Source organism: Emys orbicularis, chromosome 2 (assembly GCF_028017835.1).
Source record: "Emys orbicularis isolate rEmyOrb1 chromosome 2, rEmyOrb1.hap1, whole genome shotgun sequence".
Lineage (NCBI taxonomy): Eukaryota > Metazoa > Chordata > Testudines > Emydidae > Emys > Emys orbicularis.
This window is the reverse complement of record NC_088684.1, coordinates 118,232,416-118,252,610: the sequence shown is the minus strand read 5'-3', so window position 1 is coordinate 118,252,610 and position 20,195 is coordinate 118,232,416. Positions and strand designations below refer to the sequence as shown.

Here is a 20,195-nt window from a genome sequence, read left to right as displayed (position 1 = left end):
CAAGTAGTGTTGATTCACAAAGGAATTTACTGCTTGTACAGACTGTAGGGAAGTTTAACCTCCATTTTGAAAAGAATGCAAAATATAATAACTGACTGTGTCTCTAATGAAGAGAGAAAACTTAAGAGCTGGAAAAAGTTAGTTAAGCAATTTAAAGGGTCTCTGACCCATAGAGCAATCCCTGTTACAGTCCACTTTGGGTGACATGAGCATGTAACTTGCAGAACACCCGTACAACAGTAAAGCTATTATTTTCTGCCTTGCACAGGACAAATTGCTTTGCCTCGCTAAATACACAGCTTGTTTTCGGTGATAAGGGGCATTTGAGGTCTCTCTTAATCATCTTCTAAATCACCACCCTCCAAAGAGGAAATGCATCCTTAGCAGAAAAGCAGCATCCGGTGTGTGAGGCAGAACGCTATGTGTCTTCACTTGGGGTTTGCTCTGCTTACAGCTGACAATGACTAGCCACCAAAGTATCTGCCTTGGTCAGACACATAGTGTAGACAGAGGAAACCACAATAAGCCATGATGTGCACTGGTGGAACTTACCTTAACTCCAAGCTGGGGATGAGCTCCATCAGTTCATATAGCAGCTTTGCTTGTCTACCCTAGGGACTTGCACCAGTACAGCTCAGTTGGTGTCTGGCCACTGAGAGCGTTAAGTGGTGCAGATCCCCAGCATAGGCAAAGAACATAAGAATGGCCAGACTGGGTCAGACCAATGGTCCATCTAGCCCAATATCCTTCTTCTTGCTGAGCAGCCACTCTGCTGATGGCATCACTTACAGTGATGGTTACAATCAATTCAGATTCATCCTGGTACACTCTGGCCTTTTCTACACTGAGTATTTTAGCCATCAGTGTAGTGACACTGGTGTAGCTGTGCTGGTACACACCCCTAGTGTTGATGTGGTTTGCTGATATAAACTATGACTTGCCCTAGTGCAGTTTAGCCTGGGTAACACTAGCACGCTAACCCTATACTCGGGGTTTTGCACCAGTGCAACATAATTGACAGCTGAAAACTCTAGTGTAGACAAGGCCTCGGAGACTACACGGAATGACCAAGGAGGAGTGAGATATGAAGGCCTATAAAGTACTGGTCAGGAAGGCAGTCGTGAATAACAAAAGCAAGCTGTAAATCTTTTGAAACATTAATGGGACCTTCTGTCATAGGTGTGACCACATAGAAGAAATTGTTGGGAGCCAGGTGTAGTAGATACAATATTGATGGGTGCCAGAGAGAGAAGTGTGATAGTAAAAGCTGTGCAATGGGAATTCTTGAGGGGGACAGCTACAGGTTAGTAGGTGGTTTGGGAAAAGAGAGTTTCCCGAAGCCCCTCTCGCAGATCAGAACTCCGTAATGTGTTGGGTAGCTCTGGTTAAACTTCAGAGCAAGTCTATTTAGCCTTCTTGTCATGAAAACTATGAATATTTTATTCAGTTTGCTATGCATTCCCTGACTTGGGACAGTGATGGAGGAGACACTTAAAGGTTTTGGCCTCAACAGATCTGAAGGAGTTAGGGGGAAATCTTGGCACTGTATTCTCATTTGCCAGGCCTACAGTCCTGGCTTTTGCCACTCACCACGTCCCCTTCCTCACATCCTCCTATATTTCTGTAATAAGCTGTTGTGAAACAAATAATGGAGATTGATTTAGTTGGGGAAGTGGTGAATAACCTCTCCCCATCTGTTACTTATCTGTATTGTTCCCAGGCTCAAGTGTTTAAATTATCCAGTTAGCTTAGCAAATGAGTATCCTAATGAGGAAAAGCTCCACCATTTCAAGCATTAAATTGGGGTTCACGTGCCAACATTAAGCAAGTGTGTTATACAAATGTGAAAAAGTTAAAATATATGTGCCTTATGCTTGTTAATACTGGGGGTATTTCTTCCAAGGAGGGTCAGAATATGTTTTTAATTTTTAAAATGTGGTTCCCTTCCCCCCCCCCCCCCATTTTAAAAAAATAACTAAACACAGTCTGTGCTTCTTGACACCCCATCCTACGCATGCTGGCCCCTTCCTCTTTTATACTGCCGGAGCACCATCACCTCATCTTCAGTGCTGGTGCCTTACCCCATCATTAAGTTCCCCATCTGTCATCTTCTCCCACATTTTTTGCTGCATCCCTCGCACTACCAAATCCCATATAGCTTCCTTCCACTTCCTCATCTCCACCTCAGTACTCCTCTGTGACTCCAGGAACTTTTCTCTGGAAATATTTGACCTGTAAATGAAATACCGTTGGTTTGTATTGCGATGCACAGCATGCAGTTGGTCATCAGTGGGTCAGGTATACTCTGATGTGGAAGAGCACAGAAGTGGTACCTGTACACTTGTACCACTGTGTCTGAGTATAGCTGAACCCTTGTCCTTTTAATATGTTTCTTTCTTCATTCTTCTTTGCTTGACTGTATTTGATTTTCCTCGAGTTGTCCTCTCCCTTCACTTTATTTTCCCCACCCTCATCCCTCTGCTTTTCTCCCCGTCTTCCTCCTCTGTGTTCCAATAGTAAAGTGAAACAAACAAGAGGGTGCCTCAGAGATGATTAATTTCACTTCGTTCCTTGCATGTGGGGCAGTGCATGGTTTAAAAAAAAATCTGGTATATTTGGACCCCTGAGTCTACAGCAGGTTAACCATATATATTTTAAATCAGTGCTGTGCTCATTAAAAACCTTCCTGAATGATTCTTTAACGGATGCTGTCAGGTCAAATTTGGCCCAGGGCTTAGGTTTTTAAAAATGAGTTTTTGACATTAACGTTTTAACAGTGAGATGTTGCTAAGACTTACTGGTAGAAGCATTTTTTTAAACAAATAAACTTTGACTTGCAAACCTTGCCAAGTAACCACTAGACTCTGAAATGAAATCAACTATAAATAAAATGAGACTGACAAGTCTGTTTTTATTGTCCACACTGAGAAATACATAAAGGCACAAATAAAGAAAAGTAACTAGGTTTTAAAAATTCTTTGTTTTAATAACTTAATTTTGAATTGATATCTTCACTGTTACACTTTGTCATAGTAATTATGTTTTTCCCCCTTATGGTGACAGTGGAAAAAATAAATAAATTTTGAAAATACCATGAGCTGATTCTGTTTAAGAAAAGTTAAGAAATTCTCTTATGTTATGCTGTAATTGTTTCGTAATCCTTTTTTTGTGTATTAAATAGATGCTATTGAAGATTCCCTAAAAATTGCCTGACCCAGACAGTAGTTCTTTTGCATTGCTTTCTGAGTTCGACAATGAGTCGTCTTGCATCACATGTGTAAGCTTCAGGCCAAGCAATGATGTCTTTATGGAAAAAGTAAATAATTAAAACTCAAAAGCTCAGTCCTGATCAGTTTAACTAAAAAAAAGTTAATGTACCTACTTGCATGAGGTATCCTATCACGAGAACAATTTGTTATTTAAAGCCAGGGAAAAAGCCTTCAGGCCAAAACATTGTCTCTTCATGTAATTTGCTACCTGACTTAAAATAAAATGTGGGGGTTTGGACAAACTTCTGAGAAGTGTGCCACATCCTGAGTCTATTTGAAATAGCACTTTTGAGTTCATTGGGGAAAAAATCCTCATTACTATTAAAGGGATTACCCAGGGTTTCCTGCATTTTCTTATGCAAAACTTTTTTTTAATTAAAAAAAGAGAGGGGGAGAGAGAGAATGGTCCAGCTTTTAAGTTCTTATTTTGTGGAGTCCAAAGTGTGTGGCCCTTCTGAGGCCTAACCGTCTTTCTTTAATCTATTAGTTTAAGTTGATGTTGGCAAAATACGTGTGGGGGGGGGAGGGGAAAGAGTACATTTTGCACAACAGGCAGGATTTGTAGGTAGGACCTGAGACCTCCGTCTAATGTGTGTATTTGTGCGAAGGTCAGAAGAACAAAAGGTTTAGGTTGTAACTGCTGTAAATATATTAGACTGTTTTATACAAAGATGGCTGTGTGAAAGCTTTCCATGTTAGAAATGGCCAGGAGATTCTGATCTGAGAAGCTGGTGCTGAGTTACAAATAATTAATTCCAAACTAACCTTCTACTGCATACACACAGAGAAACATGGGAAAACACAGAGCTAACGTGCAGCAAACTGCGAAAGGGCCTCCACTTTGAAGTTCTGTTTTATATTTGGATTATGGAAAGAAGCCAAGTACAAGTGGAGACAAAGATGGTATAAATATTTCAAGTCTTAATTTTACAGCCAACATAATTAGCTGGCCAACTAAGAAGTGAGCAATTTATCAGCCTATAGACAGTGGTACCATGTCACTTGCAGAACGCTGAATTTACACAGAGAAAATCAAGAAAGGAAAAGAAGCAGAACTCATCTGAGGGAGCCGTGTGACTACCACAGTTCAGTTGTGAGATATGGGGCTGTTTAAGTGACACATGATTCCCTAATACAGATTCAGATGCTAATTAGCACAGAACCCAACTCATGGAAGATTAAAGTGAGGGAAGTGACCATATTGTCTGCGTTGTATGAAGGAGATGAGGCTACCCTTTGGTTTCTTACAGTAGCTGATTTCCTTTTATACACACCCCTCGTCCCCACCTCTTCCTTCTTCAGAGAGGTATCTTTTAGGTCTGTTTTTCTGATTCCATTGCATGGCATTTGTTTTTGCTTTGGCTTTTTTAAAGCCTTCTATACCCAGTCCTATTTTGCTGTTCTAGCTTTTTATTTTTACTCCTTTGGTTATTCTTATTCCAAACATGCAGAGATGATCATTGCTGTTCACACAGGACCTGATTTAGCTTCTGCTGAAGTCAATGGAAAAACCTCCCCAGTGATTTCAGAGGGAAGTTGCATCAGGCCCGTAACACAGCAGGCCTGATGCAACACACACAGAGAAAAGATCCTTCTGTTGAGGATCTTACAACTAGTATGTTGTAGTAGTTTTCCTGGGACACTATGGAAGTGAGAGGGAACTTCATCCACCCAGGCAGGATAGGATGGAATTTTAGTTGTAGGGGAAAAATAATCGTCACATTAATCACACATGGTCTCAAACCAACGAGAAACCAGAAAGGGTCTTATTACACATTAGAAAGATAGATAAATTTTTTTTTTTTCCCGCTTCAGGTCAGAAGCCCTTCCCCTGTCAAAAATGTGATGTCTTCTTTTCTACCAAATCTAACTGTGAACGCCACCTCTTGCGCAAACATGGAGTTGCCAACTGCTCTCTGAGAAGAAACGGGCTTATCCCCCAGTCTAAAGAAAGTGATGCTGGATCTCATGATAGCACAGGTAGTTCTTTCAGGTTGTTCAGAATAACAAGACAAGTTGTGTTAATTTGTTTGGAGACTGTAGACAAACGAAGCAAATACATTGCTGCATGACACAAGGCTTTAGTTAGCTTTCAGAGGGCGGAGTGGTGTTTGTTCAGAAAGGGCAAGCTGATAGGAACAAGGGTAGTTGCAATTATTCAGTAGTTTTTCTGTTGACTACATAAGAGAGACCGAACTTAGAGGGAAGCCAAGCAGATGGCTGTGTGAGTCTGTTGCCTGAAAATTGCTTAATATGCTACTGGTTGTAGTTTGCACGGGTGAGCCTTCATTGTGAAGTACATACATACTTCAAAGAGAGCTTCCGTGTCAGGAATCTTTTGAGTAGGTTTCATAGAAGTTGTGTTGTAGCAATGAATTTAAAAGCAGCAGAAGGGACGTGGTTTTGATTAGCCTGTTAGTGAAAGTTACAAATCAACCCCATTACACTGAACCCTGATTTAACCAACAGTCAGTTGCATCAGGGTGCACCATACCTTCCTTCCATTTTTCTGAATTCCCATTTATATGAGGATTTCCAATATCCACCAATTCTTTGATAGATGGCGTTGTACTGTAATGAAGGGAAGAGGGACCAGAATATGAATCCCTCGCAATCCCTTTTTAAACGGTGTAATTCAGATCCGGCTAAGTGCTAGCCTCGCAATAAACTTTACCATGTTGGGGGACATGTTACAGCATGATTTGGCCTTGCCTGTCAAAATGGGACTACACTGTGTTATAACTGTGTTAGCAGCCCTTAACTTTACAGGGCTATATAGCACAGTTTGGTGTCATAGGTGTGATATGGTTTGTTCCTGACTACACAGACAGAACCAAACCATGTCATAACTTGATCAAGGGGACTTCATGTTATAACATGATCCCCTGACAGAATAAAATTGTGTAGACAGGATCTGAGGCCTTCTGTGTTCTCTCCCTACAACAGAATTAAAAAACCCTGCTTGAAAGTTTTTAAACTTGGTTGTCGCGAAAGAGGTTTCTAACATGGTTGGGTTGCAAAGGTGGTTGCAATCAAAGTGGAATATTATTCAAAAAGGCGTGATTTAGCCTCGGTCTCTGTCTAGACAGTGCATGATTGTTCTAGTACCATTTGGTTCAGTCCACACTACTTTGTCAAAGTAAATTATGTTTGTCCTATTTAACTAGGCTATTGGGCCTGTGCTGTTAGGGCCTTAAAAATCAAGATAAAGTTCAGATCTATACTCTATAAACGTCCGTGTTGGGTACTCCTGGGGGAATTTGGTGCCAAAAAATTAAAAATTCTGCAAAATTCTGCATATTTTATTTGTCAAAATAACACAATATAATCATACCAGTTTCAATTATTTTCATAATTTATTTCAAAATATCTGTGAGCAAGTATGTCTGTATGTTTTTTGACAAATAGATTCCTTACTAGGCATATTAATAAGAACTTTGAGGAATTCATTTAAATTACAGTATAGAATTGTATTTCCTGCACCCGTCAGAGGCAGTGCAAAGGCTTGGGAGTGTCCAGGGGTAACGGAAGAGGTGAGGGAGAGGGAAGGACACTGGAGTGAACCTGGAGGGTTGTTGGGGGGAGAAGTATGGAACAGGTTTCTTGTGGGGGGAGGGGAAGGATTGTTAGGGAGTTGGGGAGCCTCCCCCATGTAGACCCTGGCTGATCCCAAGCCTCTCCCATTCAGTCAGGCACATCTGCCCCTGTCCCTGCACCCCACATCCTGATGGGTCCCTGCAGCCTCCTTCCCCATCCCCGTGTGTCCATGCACCCCCACTCCCATTCAGTCCCTGGCTCAATGCTGTCACCACACTAGCTCCTGAGCCCATGCCCCAGTCTGTTCTCCTTCACTAGCCATTCTGAACCCCTATCTGTGACCTCCCAGCAGCCCCGTGTGCCCCACTCTGTCCTAACCTGGCTCCACAGGCCAGGTGCTGTGACGAACTTCTACACCAGAGGCTGCTGTGGTACCAGAACAGCCTGCTGCATTCATGCATCTGAAGAAATGGGTTTTTTACCCATGGAAAGCTTATGCCCAAATAAATCTGTTAGTCTTTAAGGTGCCACCAGACTCCTTGTTGTATTCATGCTGTTGGCTGTTCTGGTGCCACAGTGGCCTCTGGTGGGCGAAAGGTGGAACTGCAGCACTTCTGGGGCAGAATGTATTTTCTGCGGAAAAAAATAAAATTCTGCAGGACACGTGAATTCTGCACATGCACAGTGATGCAGAATTCCCCCAGGAATAGTGTTGGGGAATGCAGTTACAATACAGTTGTTCCTCCCACACAGTGTAGTCTTGCAGTGAAGACAGGACCAAATAGTCTTTTAATCATATTCCCAAATCATTGTACAGCCTTGGACTTGCAGTCTACTTTCATTGTCCAAGGTATGTAAAGAGCATAAATGATTAACGCAAATTATATTTTAAAAATACTTTCTGTTTCAATGATATTACCTTAGAGACAGGGATTATTTTAATTCTTCTTCTGGCTCTGATAGGAGGTGGGTAAATAGTGTAGTCCAGCTAAAATGGAAGAAGTTTGCAAGGGCTGTGATTTTAAAGGTTGTAAGGAAGATGGCTGTCATTAGCCAGTGATTACCAGCACCAGTGTCACTGGAAAGGGGAAGGAAGGGATGTTTGGATGAGGGTTAGACACAACCACAAGGTAAAGCAAAGAGGAAAGCTTTAAGGTGAGATGTAAAGACAGGAAATGCAATTTGAGAGGTCATGTAATATGAAACAAGTCTATAGGAGTTCTCAAAAACCAGGGTGGCATTTATGAATAGGATTCAGAGATGGATAGAGAATCTGTGAAAGTGAGAGAGGATGTGTATGTTTCCACTTCCTAGGTGAGAGAGTAACCTGTACGCAGCATTCTGAAATGAAGGGAAGCCACAGAGTATAAACGAAGAGGATTGTAACAGTACAGAAGAGAAGAGAAAAAGTCAGACTTCAGGCAATGAGGGGTGACTTGGTATAAGTAAATGTGAAGCCCTAGACCCAGGGAGAGGAAATAACCAGAGACAAAATGTGGGGGGACATAATAAAATATCCATATCTAACATATGAAAGCAACTTTATTTTACTGTTTCTTGTGACTAAAGACTATGTTCTAACTGATGCAGGGAAGGTGTGGAATTGGGAGTGGGGTAAGAGAGGGCCTCTCTATTCTGTAATACAGAAAGACAGACAAATATGTTCAGGAAGTGGTCCACAGTATGAGACAGTTGAGAACTACTTCCAGAGGTAACTGGGCAAATATTTACAAATTAAGTATATTTAGTATGTTTAGCAGAATCCATCATTGCTTATCTCCATCTCTGTGGTTCGTCCTTACATCTCTCAGGCCCTGTCTACACTGGAGAATGATGATGTTGCAACAACTGTTGCAGCCCCCAGTATATGTCAAATAGATCATTGTTACTTTCTAGCAGGACAGAGGGCTCTGTGGCCAGCGCATGCATAGCAACTTCAGGTTCCGGATCATAGTTCATGACAAAAGGAAGAGCTGCTTAGCACTAGAGTGTGTGACAAAGGCAAGAGCCATTAAGTTGTTTTAAAGCAAGTGCTATTACTTAGTAGAGAATCTTGTATAGAAGATATATAATGATCGTTTGCATTAACCAGTGGAGTATAAAAACATTTTCCTGATTAAACAATGGAATTCATCTTAAAACAGCTTGGAAATTCTCCAGGCTTTCTAGTGTATTCAGATACTGATTTCTACTTCTTGGACATAATTAATGGACTCAGTCTTGAACAATTTCACTCATATCAGTCAATAGGACTGTTCACGTGAGTAATGACTATTCACTTGAAGGTATTGCAGGATCAGAACCTGTATCAGAAGATAAGCAATATCGTGGCATCTGGTTTTTCACCGGTTACTGTATTTAATAACTATTTTTTTGGTAAAATGGTGATTTCCCCCACATTTATTACAAGTTGATAGGATTTATTTATTTTAAATAAATTGCACTTGTCCTTTTATGCTTTTAATTTTCCCTTTAGTTGGAAGGGTTTTAGGAGTATGACTGAAATCCTCAAATGTAAACTGGCTGTTTTTAAAGTGTATTATTCTCATTAAAGGTGACTAGATTTAATAGGGGTATCAATAATATATATTTTGAGTGAATATGAAGAAGGGAAAAAAAACACTTTAGAGCTTTGATATCATAAGCCTCTTGTGATTGGGCAGGTGTTCCCTACTTTGGTGGTGGAGCTAGGAAAAGCTGTACCTTGTGTGTTTTTTAAAAATGGAAAAAAAACTTACCAAATGGTTCCACCTAGTGGAAGCTGTTCAGATCGTGAGAGAAAATGTGCCATCTTACACACATGAAAGGTGGTGTTCCTTGGGATAGCCTAGAAGTTAAGCACTGGGATGGTGGTGAATGTAGATGGATGCTCTAATATTCTATTTTATTCTATCTTATCCTTCTGGCAGTGCCAGTTCTTTCAGCATTAGTTCTAGTGCTTTGCCCACCCCAGTTTTTAAATGTCTTTATGTGATGGGGTTTCTACAACTTCCTTGGAGACTATTAGACCATTTTCTGATAATAACTACTAATATTAAGGTTACAAAACAGTTTTTCGCTTATAACCCCCAGTTTTCATAGAGTAATAACGCCTCTTCCTGAGCCCCTTTGTAACAGACCTGTGAAATTGTTCCTAAAAATGTGTGCTGATCCAGATGCAGCAAAAAATATCGCTCCCAATACGTGCACCTGCAGATTTTCATGTATTCCTAGCTTAGTTTGTATCTGAATCTGGAACAGGACACCTTAATATGATGTCTAGCTTTTGGAATGGAAAGCTCTCACAGCTAGACTAGCTATTTCCAGCTCACAAGGTTTTAACTCCTGATTGGCTCTAAGCCCGTCTCTGTACTCCATTTCCTGACGTCAGAGACATCAATTCATCCACATCCAAAGGGTGACATGCTCAAATTCAATCTGTAATCCACCCACCCTTTGGAATAGATCTTCTGCATTGAAGAGAATGACAGGAGACCATGCACCCACCTTGGTCCCAAGAGAAACTGGGTAAAGTTTGGTTGTTCTTTTTAAAACAAAATAGATTTTCCCACTTTTGCACAGCCCTTCTAGGGTGATATAGATCCATGTTTCTTTTACTTACTTTGCCCTCACTATCTTCTGTTTGTAAAGTTACAAGCATGTAGCGTATAGTGTCGAATCTGCTGTCTTACTGCAAGGGCTGCAAAGAGTCCATAAAATGCCATTCCTGATTTGTTAAAGCTGGGGCACCCTCAGTGTCTCTCTTGATTTTTCTCCCCCCTTCCCCCCCATTCCTCTGCACTCCTAACCCCAGTCTCCTCATGCTCTCCATTGTTCTGCATCCCCTCATTCCACCTCCTGCTGCCCACATGCCTCTTGAGTTCTCATAATTTCCATTCCTGTTCCCTAACACATTCCTTCTGCCCTCACTGCCCCATTCTTGGCACTTCCACATTCTTCTGTTCCCTGCCAGGCCCTCACATAGTGACTAAGGGGTCACCATCTTCACGGAGACCAGCCTGGCTTAAACCCATTGGTAACCGTGGGAGATAGCATCCCTCTTGCTGAGGGTCAACCTGTGGCTTCAGTCCCATTGACAGTAATAGAATATGGCAGCCATTTTACGATGGTTCATCATATTTCAAGATCATTGTGACTTGCCCTTACCTCCCTGGGCTAGTACAGGTCTTTGGGGTGGATACAGATTTTCCTCGCCCTACCCTCTCATTCCCTACATAGATTTGCTTAGTGATTAACTAGAGCCTATAGTCAAGAACCTGTCCTGCTCCTCCCTTTTGCTTCGACCTTTGCCTGTCACGTAATAAGTGTAGTTGGGGCTTTTCTATTGAGAAGGCAACGGAGGCCCTCCAGGCACTGCAAAACAGGCTGTGTTAAAAGGCCAAAGATTTGTCTGCTATGTGCCATGACCCTTGCTACTTTGGAAACTGAGAATCCAATTGCCCTTTCAGTACCATATTTTCAAAACTAGGCATTTCAGTTAGTTTAAAAAAATGTGTGGCTAACAATAGATGCAGCCACCAGGGCCTTGTCTACATTATGGCTCCCACTAAATCTCACCCCAGTTCAATTGAACAGCTGTTAGAACCAGTGGGAAACTTTTTACCAAAAAAAAAAAAAAACTTTCCCAGTGTGGATATAGCCTGACAATGAGATTCCAGTTTTGCTCCCCTGCCGAAAACTCCACAGCTTTAAATATCACAGTATCCAGAAGCATTTTCTGCACTTCTGATATATGATAGATATTTTGTTAGTATGTGTAGGAGAGCAGTGCTAATTTTAGAGTTATGCCATAGCATTTCAGTTTGATTTCTCAAATGACAATAGATGTCCCACTCTTTTGTTCATAAGTCTTTCTCATAATTTCCCCCTTGAAAATCCACTATATATAAACTGTGTGCTAATATTACCCAAAAAGGGCAAAGTATGAACACAAATTTGTAAGGAACTTCCAGGTGATCTTTGTTTTCGAGAGTCATCTCCCTCCCCAAAATCCCTTATGTGCCAATTTATGGTTGAGTCCTATGTTTTCACAGGTTGGAATATGAATTCTATTGAAAACTTTAATGGCCCTTTGGTTTACAAAGGTAGTTAAATATACAATCTATTCTGATTTAACAAGTGAGATTGCATCTTGCTGACAGATCAGGGATGGTGTAGATAATGATTAATCCTGCCTCAGTTCAGGGGACTGAACTGACAGTTCGAGGTCCCTTCCAGTCCTACATTTCTGTGATTCTGTGGTCTTCCTACCCCCCAACAAAATGTATCAGGATTATGCTGTATTAAGTGGGTACGCACAATTACTAGAAGTTCTGCTTAGCCACAATATTTCTTTAATTGCTGTTTCTTATCACTGTGAAGGTGTTGTATTACAAAAACCTATTCCAAACTATCAAGAGCGTTATAACTATCTTACTGTCATCTTTGGTTGCTCTCTTTATATGAGAGAAGCTTATAATAAAAAATCTAGGCAATTCTGAGACAAACTCCATATGCTGTGTATGTGTCAGCCAGAAAATAGTTTTAAATTTTATCAGCATTTTTAAATCTCTATAGATACTAAGAAGCTATTAGACTTGCAGTTAAACACTAAATCCACTGTTAGTTATGCAGTGTTTTGGCTGCTAGTACATATAGCATGTTAGAGGTCTTTTCAAAATATTAGATCCATGATAAATATAAAAGATGATACTGTTCACTTGATGAATACTAACATCTAGGTCTATATTAATGTTGCAAACAGTTGACTAAAACAAGGAGAGTCACAGCTTTTGGTAACATGATTTGCCTAGCTTGTGTCCTGAAATCTTAACTAAAAAGAGGCACAACAGCTGCAATTACGTCCCATACGTCAGTCTCAACTTTGGCATCCAAATCTGGTCTGGATTATTTTCCATTTACATATTCACCCTCTATATAGAATTCAGAAGCGCTCTGTCTCTGCCTCCATTTTTCTTTAAAGAAATGAAGGAATTTAACTCAAACTGTATTTTAAGCAATGTTAAGAATGTGACACAAGGTGATAAAAGCAGGGAGCCTTACAGTAGTTGAGGCTGATAACTCACCCTATGAATGGTTGTTGCAGGGTTCACAAAACCGTGGGTGATGTCGCCTATTGCTGCATTTTTGTCTTAGTTCAGTGTAGTATCATTTTAATAAATGTGTTCACTATAGAGAACTGAATCCTGTACTGGCACAAATTTCCATGATTTCTATATGTCAGATGTATGTCAATATGACCTATATCTGTATCTACCCAAATTCGGAATGTAACAATCTTTAACACTTAAATGTACTTAATTAGTATAATTGTTTTTATTTTGCAAAGGAGCTCCATTATATAGAAACCACATCTTAAACAGACTGATTAAGTAGTCTCTGAGAATGCATAAAAACGCTCCTGTTTTATAAATAAAAAATAATTGCAGATCTTTGGTATGCATTTATAATAGTATTGCACCTACCTCCCCTTCTTTGGTATCCGAGCATTACCATTTGTTCTCTGTAGTGAGAGTGATTATACTGTGGCTCAATGAAACTGAGACCCAAGAACCCAGTAGCTGTATGTTGGAGAAGAAAGTATGTTGTTACAGACTCCTAATGGCCTCATTTTTGGTGTCTGTTATGTTCTCTTCTCAGGTGTACATTTACTGGCCTTGGCGGTAAATAACTTGAATGAATTAGAAGTGATGCTAGTAAGTCTGTGATGCCTTGACAGGACACATAGTTAATTTTGCGTTGGTAGAGGATGTCTGACTGACGAAAATTTCCCTCTCTTTGCCTACAGACAGTCAGTCAGATCTGGAGACTCTAGGTGGGGTGCTGGATCTGACCTCCTGCGAGAGAGAGCAACCAGAGGAAGAAACGGAGCTACCGGAAAACAAATGCAGTCCCAAACAGGAGCAAAAGGTTGACTCGCCCCAAGGAGAAGAGGATGCACAAGAAAAACCAGATGAGTATGAAGAGGGACCGGAGGAAGACTCTGTAAGTAACAAAAGCCTTGACCTCAATTTTGCCAGTAAGCTGATGGACTTTAAGCTGGCAGAGAGTGACCAGAGTGCAGGTAACTGCTCTCAGAGCGAAAAGAAACATGCCTGTGACGTTTGTGGGAAAACCTTCAAATTTGCTGGCACTCTTGGCCGGCACAAAAAGGCCCATGCTCGTGAGGACAGAAAGGATGAAAAGAGCAGTGAGGATGAAAGCAAAAGTGTTCAGGAGGAAGCTGGAGCTCCCCCAAAGCAAGACTCCACTCTTGATCAGGAAGAGCCCCCAATGGACTTAAAGGTGCTAGAATCTTCTGTGGACTGTGAGGCAACAGGAAAGGAGAATGAAGAGAGCGAAAGCATCTCTGAGGGAGAGAGCACAGAGAGAAAATCCTGTGAGAAGAGTGATGACGACAAAAAACCAAAGACTAATGGGGCTAAGAGTACCACAAAGGCAGACAAGAGGAAGAAAGTCTGTACTGTGTGCAACAAGCGGTTTTGGTCTCTACAGGACTTGACACGACACATGAGATCCCATACAGGTAAGTGGAGAACATGAGACAGTATTGCAGGGAGGAGATTGCTGCTTATGGTCAGCATCCTGTGAGCTCTTCTGCCTGATGGACCTCAGCACGAGCAGGGACTTCTAATTTCTGCTGCACAATCAAACTATGTTATGAGGCGAGTTTAAGTTTCTGTGGCAACATAAAATTAATTGGAGAGGAATGGGGAGAGAAGGGTAAACATTCAAAATCCTTTACATCTGCAGAAAGCTTAGTGGAAATACATAGTCAATTATATATTTATCTACCTGGGGGATGGGGGTAGTTGGCTTACATTTTTTCAAAATTATTTTTCCACGTAGATGGTGCAGAATTTGGAGGTGAGGAGAGAGCAGGGAAACTATTGCACAGATTTTATATCCAGCTCCTTGCCCCCTCCTCTGTGGCTCTGCTCTTCTCTTATATTTTGTTGCACATTGGAGTATAATGACATTATAAAGGGAATACATCGGAGGAGGGGAGTCGGTTTAGCATATGATTCTAGAGACCCAGCATCTCCATGCCTCGGTGGATCTGTTTGATCACACTCCTCGCTATGTTTATCTGAATGAGAGGCAACACCATGATCAGCTTCCACTCTTTCTCTGAACCCGAGCAGAGCAGGTGGTATACATTTAGTACAATGCCCTCCAGTGACTTCGTTGTGCAGTTAGTCGTCGTGGAATAAATGGGGTTCTGCTTATGCAATAGGATATTGTTCAACATTGCATTACGAGGGAGGATTAGATGACTCTTCCATTTTTATTAGTAAAATCGCAGTCATCCACATGTAGAATGGCTGAGCAATAACTGTGACCCCAAAGAGGTGTGAATCATTCACACCACTCCAAATGTGTAGAATTCAGGTGTGCTTAATTTCACTTAGCAGTAAGCTGAAGTGACATCAGGAAAAGAGACTTCCTTTGTGTGCTGGTTTTTGGCATAGCTTTTCATTGTTACATATTTTCTGATTAAGCTTAGGTACGTCATATTTAAATTTTAATCAAAGGTGAAGCTTCACTTAAGTAACGACACTACGACACTTTTAAAAAGTGTGCGGGTCCAATGTTTTACCTACCTGAGTAACTAACTTCTCAGATGCAAAACTGACTTCTGATTGAAGTCTTTAAAAAAAATAACACCAAATCTCCGTTAGTGTGACTTTGCCAAAGTGCTGAGCACCCACAAATCCTCTTGAAGTCAATGAAAGATCATCACCTTTGAAAATCGGGCTATGAGTCTGAAGGATGAGTGTTGTAGTGAGTTTAGTTTTCACTGCTAGACATGTGGGTTGTGTCACAAGGAAAAACTAGTTTGGTCTCATTCTTGTATTTATTTGTGTCCATTACAAAATCACTACATACATCTGTGTTCAAGAAAGCCTTTGGTGAAAGATTCTTAAGTCTAACATAGCATTCTCTGATGAGCCAAATGCTGCTTTTGTGCTTTCTGAGGATAAGCTCCTCAACAATCCATGTGTCAGATACTTTTAATATTTTCATTGTTCCTGAAGGTTTGTTGGACTTGTCACTGGAGTCTTTCTCTTCTCTTCCCCCCCCCCCCCCCCCCCCCCCGCTTTCTTTAACTTTTTAACCTTTTCTGTAGTAGTCTTGAATAACTACTTTGACCAATGCATGATTTTTTCCTTCAAACGTAATACATTTAACTAGCTTCATTGATAGTTGTTTCTAAAAAATTGTTTTTGTGACCCCATCCACATTTTTCCCCAACTGGGGACTCTCAATCACTTACATTGACTTTTTTTTTTCCCTTGCTCGTTCAAATTTATATGTGGCAAAAATCTGTGAGATGCTTTCTCTTTCTTGAAAAGTTTCGTTTTTAAAAAAGACCTCTCAATAAAACAAAAAAGAGGGCTAGGATCAGCATAGCAAGAATATTTTGGGTTAAGACTGAGGTGTATTGGCAGGGCTATGTGGGGAAAATTTGTACAATGCCTGCCTGAAGAATAAAAATAAGATGCATGGAAGAGCCATTCGCTCATCTCTAGTCCATTTCTCTTCCAATGCAGGGTGCTCCCTACAGTTTATTTTCTAGTATATTATACAACCTACAGTAAGTCTGGCTCAATCCATTGCTGTGGGCTCTTCAAATTTATGAGCTCACTCTATGCACTCATATTTGTTAAAAGATCAAGAAGCTATCATATTCGTGGAATCATACCAAACTTGCATAATTTAATTTCCTTTCTGTTGATCATGGATGCAGGATATGCAGTGCACCAAAGGGCTTGTGCAGCATTAAACAGGACCTGATTCTGAGTTAAAGACGCTTTACAGCACTCTGCCAGTTTTTTGTGAAACATTTTTTTGGAAAAATAAGAAAGGGCGGGGGGGTTAAATTTTTTCCCCTGGTTCTAACCAGAACCTTTTGAGAGTAAAGTTACTCTCTGCCTCAGAAACCTCTTATAAGCGTAGGTACTTTCCAGCTTGGTCCACATTTGCACATTGAATCACTATGGGACTCTTATTTTACTTAACAAGAAATAGTTTTGCTATTTCAGAACTCATTTGTATGCAGGTTCCATTCTAGTTGGTTTAATAATTTGTGTGTAAAATGTTCACCCTTCTATCAGTGACTGAGGAAGAAATGTTTTCTCACATGCTGCCTGGCTTGTTTTTTAAATACTGGTTGCTCAGAAAAACTGGGCCCATCATCCTCATTCCTTCTATGAACCCCATCCCCTGTGTGCCATGGGCTAGTCTTTACTGTTTTGTGGTAATTTCCATCCTTTTCAGGGGGAAAGAAAGTCATGCAGTCTGTTTATCCTGCAAAGGAAACTGCTGCCTCAATGCCGTTGGCTCAGTTTTACAAACATCTTTGAGTTTCAAAAGACTTTTCTGAACTTCTGGCAGAAAAAGTTGCTCACTTAAGGGCACGGAATGTTAACAGACATGAATTATGGATGCTGAATACAGCATGTCAATTTACTAACCCATCTACCCAAATTACTACATAGTCCCTTTAAAAAATACATGTTTCAGCAGATGCCTTTACAGTCCCCTGAGGTTTATGTGATAGCTAAATGTTTAACAATGAATAACCATATGAGCAGGTTGTACTCTCTCACTACCAGATCCTGCTGACCTTGGGTAAGATTGAAGAATTCTCTAAAACCATTGGCTTGTGTTTCAGTAGGGTAGTTGCAGGTAAATTCACTATTAAATAGGCAATTGGATACACAGGTGGACATACAGTTCAGTCTAGTTGTAGTTTTACAGCCAGATTTTGAAACAATATAGTTACACAGATTTTAGGTACAGAGTTGTTAAATATCCGTTGTTACAGAAGTGGCAAGTCGCGCATTTATTTGGTATATGACTTCAATTAAAGCCAACACCTGCAAATGTTGGTGTCTAAAATTACACACCTAAAGAAAAGCAGCCTGATTTTCAGAGGTGCTGTTTACATGCAGCTCCCACTGTGGAAGCTCACTACCTTTCTCAATCAGGTCTCTTTTATTTAGGAACCTAACTGTCGGCCTTACTACTCAAGTAGCAGGTAGTTATCCAAGTCACGTGAAAGGGAATCCTACAGTAAATGTTGGGACTAAACATTGTTGGGACTGGCCCTGGCGACCCCATTAAAAGGGAGTTGTGACCCACTTTGGGATCCCGACCCACAGTTTGAGAATCGTTGGTCTAGAACAGTCTTGTATGTTGTACTGTCCTGAAAAGAGAGAGGGAAATGTATTTATAATCTTAGTTATATTTTGGTCTTAATTCTGTCCTAGGAGAGAGACCATACAAATGTCAGACCTGTGAACGGACCTTCACTCTGAAACACAGCCTGGTTCGTCATCAGCGCATACACCAGAAGGTCAAGAACGCTAGGAACCATGAGAAGGAGAGTGACAAAGAAGAGACCCAGTCTAGGTGTGAAGAAGACAGTGAAAATGAGTCTATCCACAGTGGCACTAACCCCATCTCAGAAAATGAGTGTGACTCAGTTGCAGGCCTTGGTAACCATTCATCTGTCTCTAGAAACCGAAAAGAAAGTCCGGCCAATGCAGCGAAGGATTCCCTTTGCAGAGAGGAGAAAATCCCTGGACGAACAGCCAGTACTTGCCTTTCAGAGTCCAGCAAGAATGCACAGAAACAGATCACAAAAGATCAGGAATCTCGGGGTAACTGTGATCACGAGAGTCCATCAGGTTTCATTCAGGACTTGCTGGAGATGCACAACAAAAAATCTCCCATGAATCACATTCTTGCCTCTGCAGATAGTACACCTCAGCTTTTGGGAGTTGAGTGAATTCTTACTATGAAATTGGACCCATCCCAGCATACAAACTAAAACCAGCAGAGCAAGGTTTTTGGAGTATATTTTGTAAGAGTGACCTTCAGCTGTGGCATAGTATGGCAGACTGGATTCAGTGCCATATGCCTTTCAGTATAATAATGCAAGAGACTACGGTATATACTGATTTGAGTGCCTTACTACTTTATTAGATCTTTTGGTATCATAGGTTTTTTCAAAAAAAAAAAAAAAAAATGATTTTTTTGTAATATTTTAATGAATTATTTGGAGAGGACCTTTTTCATTTAAGCATTAATGTTACCTTTCGTATTGGTGTGTGTGTGAGCTTGTTCTTGTATATCTGTTATAGTCGCTGTGTTTGTTCTCTGAGCTGGAAATGGGGGCAGTGGGGTGGGGAAGCCCTTGGATACCACAGCCAATAACTGGAAGAAAATTACATGAATTTCAGATGAGATAGCCAGAGGAAATATGTACAAGATGCTGATTTTTCTCAGTATAGACGTTCTTGCATTTGCCATACGATGGAGCATTAATCCAGTTCCAGGTATTAACGACATGGTGGTTGAAGGTGTTCAAAGTTGGTTAAAGCCAAAACCAGGAAAGACAAAGAGCTTTCAACCTCATAACTTGTTTCCACTTTTCAGCATTAGAAATGGTAATCTAGTTACCATTTAAAGACATTCTTTCTGGCCATTGTGGACTGAGTACACAGAGAAGAGTTACATAGCAACTTAACCTATGGAAATTATGCACCCGCTGTTATATATGTTTGATTTGCTTCAATATATTATTATTATTATTATTTTATTATTATTTTATAAATTCATCAGTTTGCTAGTCTCTGCAGTCAGCAGAAACAAATGGGCAATATTTGCCCACGGAGATCTACAGTGCAGCTTGGATCCCCTGTTTAAGCTTTCACCAACTCCCCTCTCATGTTGCAGCTCTTCTACTGTACTTAAATGGAACCCTTCCTCTGACTGGAGAATCAAATGGAGGCCAGCAAGTAATCATCACAAATGTACAGGGGAACATCTCACTAGTGATAGCATGGGTGTGTGTGGGGAGGGTCATGAAAGGACTCCCTTTCCCACCTTGAGTGCATGAGGAAGGCACTGCAAATCGCTTGGTTCCGATCACATGACATTTGTTACTAATGAGCAAAGTTATTTAGTCTTCCAGTTGAAAGAAAGCAAGAAAGAAATGCGAGCCTTACCGTGATCTTGCTACCGTCTTTTTCTAAAGCAAGAAAATACTACTGGTAATAAAACTACAAATATAAAACATGTTAAAAATAAATAAAATAAGTTTTAAAAAAAAATCTTTCTTCCTGAGGTTTTGGGGTTGATGCTTGAAGACTAGTGTGTGTTTCTAAATTTCATATTGATAGTTTAATCGCTTTAATGCTGGGGGTTGGGATTTCTCCACAGGCCTCCTGTGGCCTACAACAGGAGATACTCCCAACCACCAGCATTTACTGGGTTAAGCAAAATGTATCCTACTGTAGCTGTGCATTTTTAGGTATGCTCAGCATTCTGTTGTTCTTGGTGTCCTTCAGTCATGATCTCTGGGACAGACAGAGCCAT

General features: G+C 40.7%; 1 protein-coding gene across 2 annotated transcripts in view; it reads left to right on the top strand.

Moving 5' to 3' along the window:
* The window catches only part of RREB1 (ras responsive element binding protein 1), a 144,337-nt gene extending 125,510 nt beyond the window's left edge, over positions 1-18,827 (top strand). The window contains exons 11-14 of one of the 2 annotated variants that reach the window (XM_065397861.1): positions 5,085-5,249; positions 13,594-14,331; positions 18,083-18,409; positions 18,461-18,827. In XM_065397861.1, coding sequence (XP_065253933.1) covers positions 5,085-5,249; positions 13,594-14,331; positions 18,083-18,409; positions 18,461-18,603 — 1,373 coding nt within the window. In that variant the 3' untranslated portion in view covers positions 18,604-18,827. Of the gene's footprint in view, positions 1-5,084; positions 5,250-13,593; positions 14,332-18,082 lie in introns of both variants that reach the window. The other variant, XM_065397862.1, reaches the window with a different exon arrangement.
* The last annotated feature ends 1,368 nt before the right edge of the window (positions 18,828-20,195 follow it).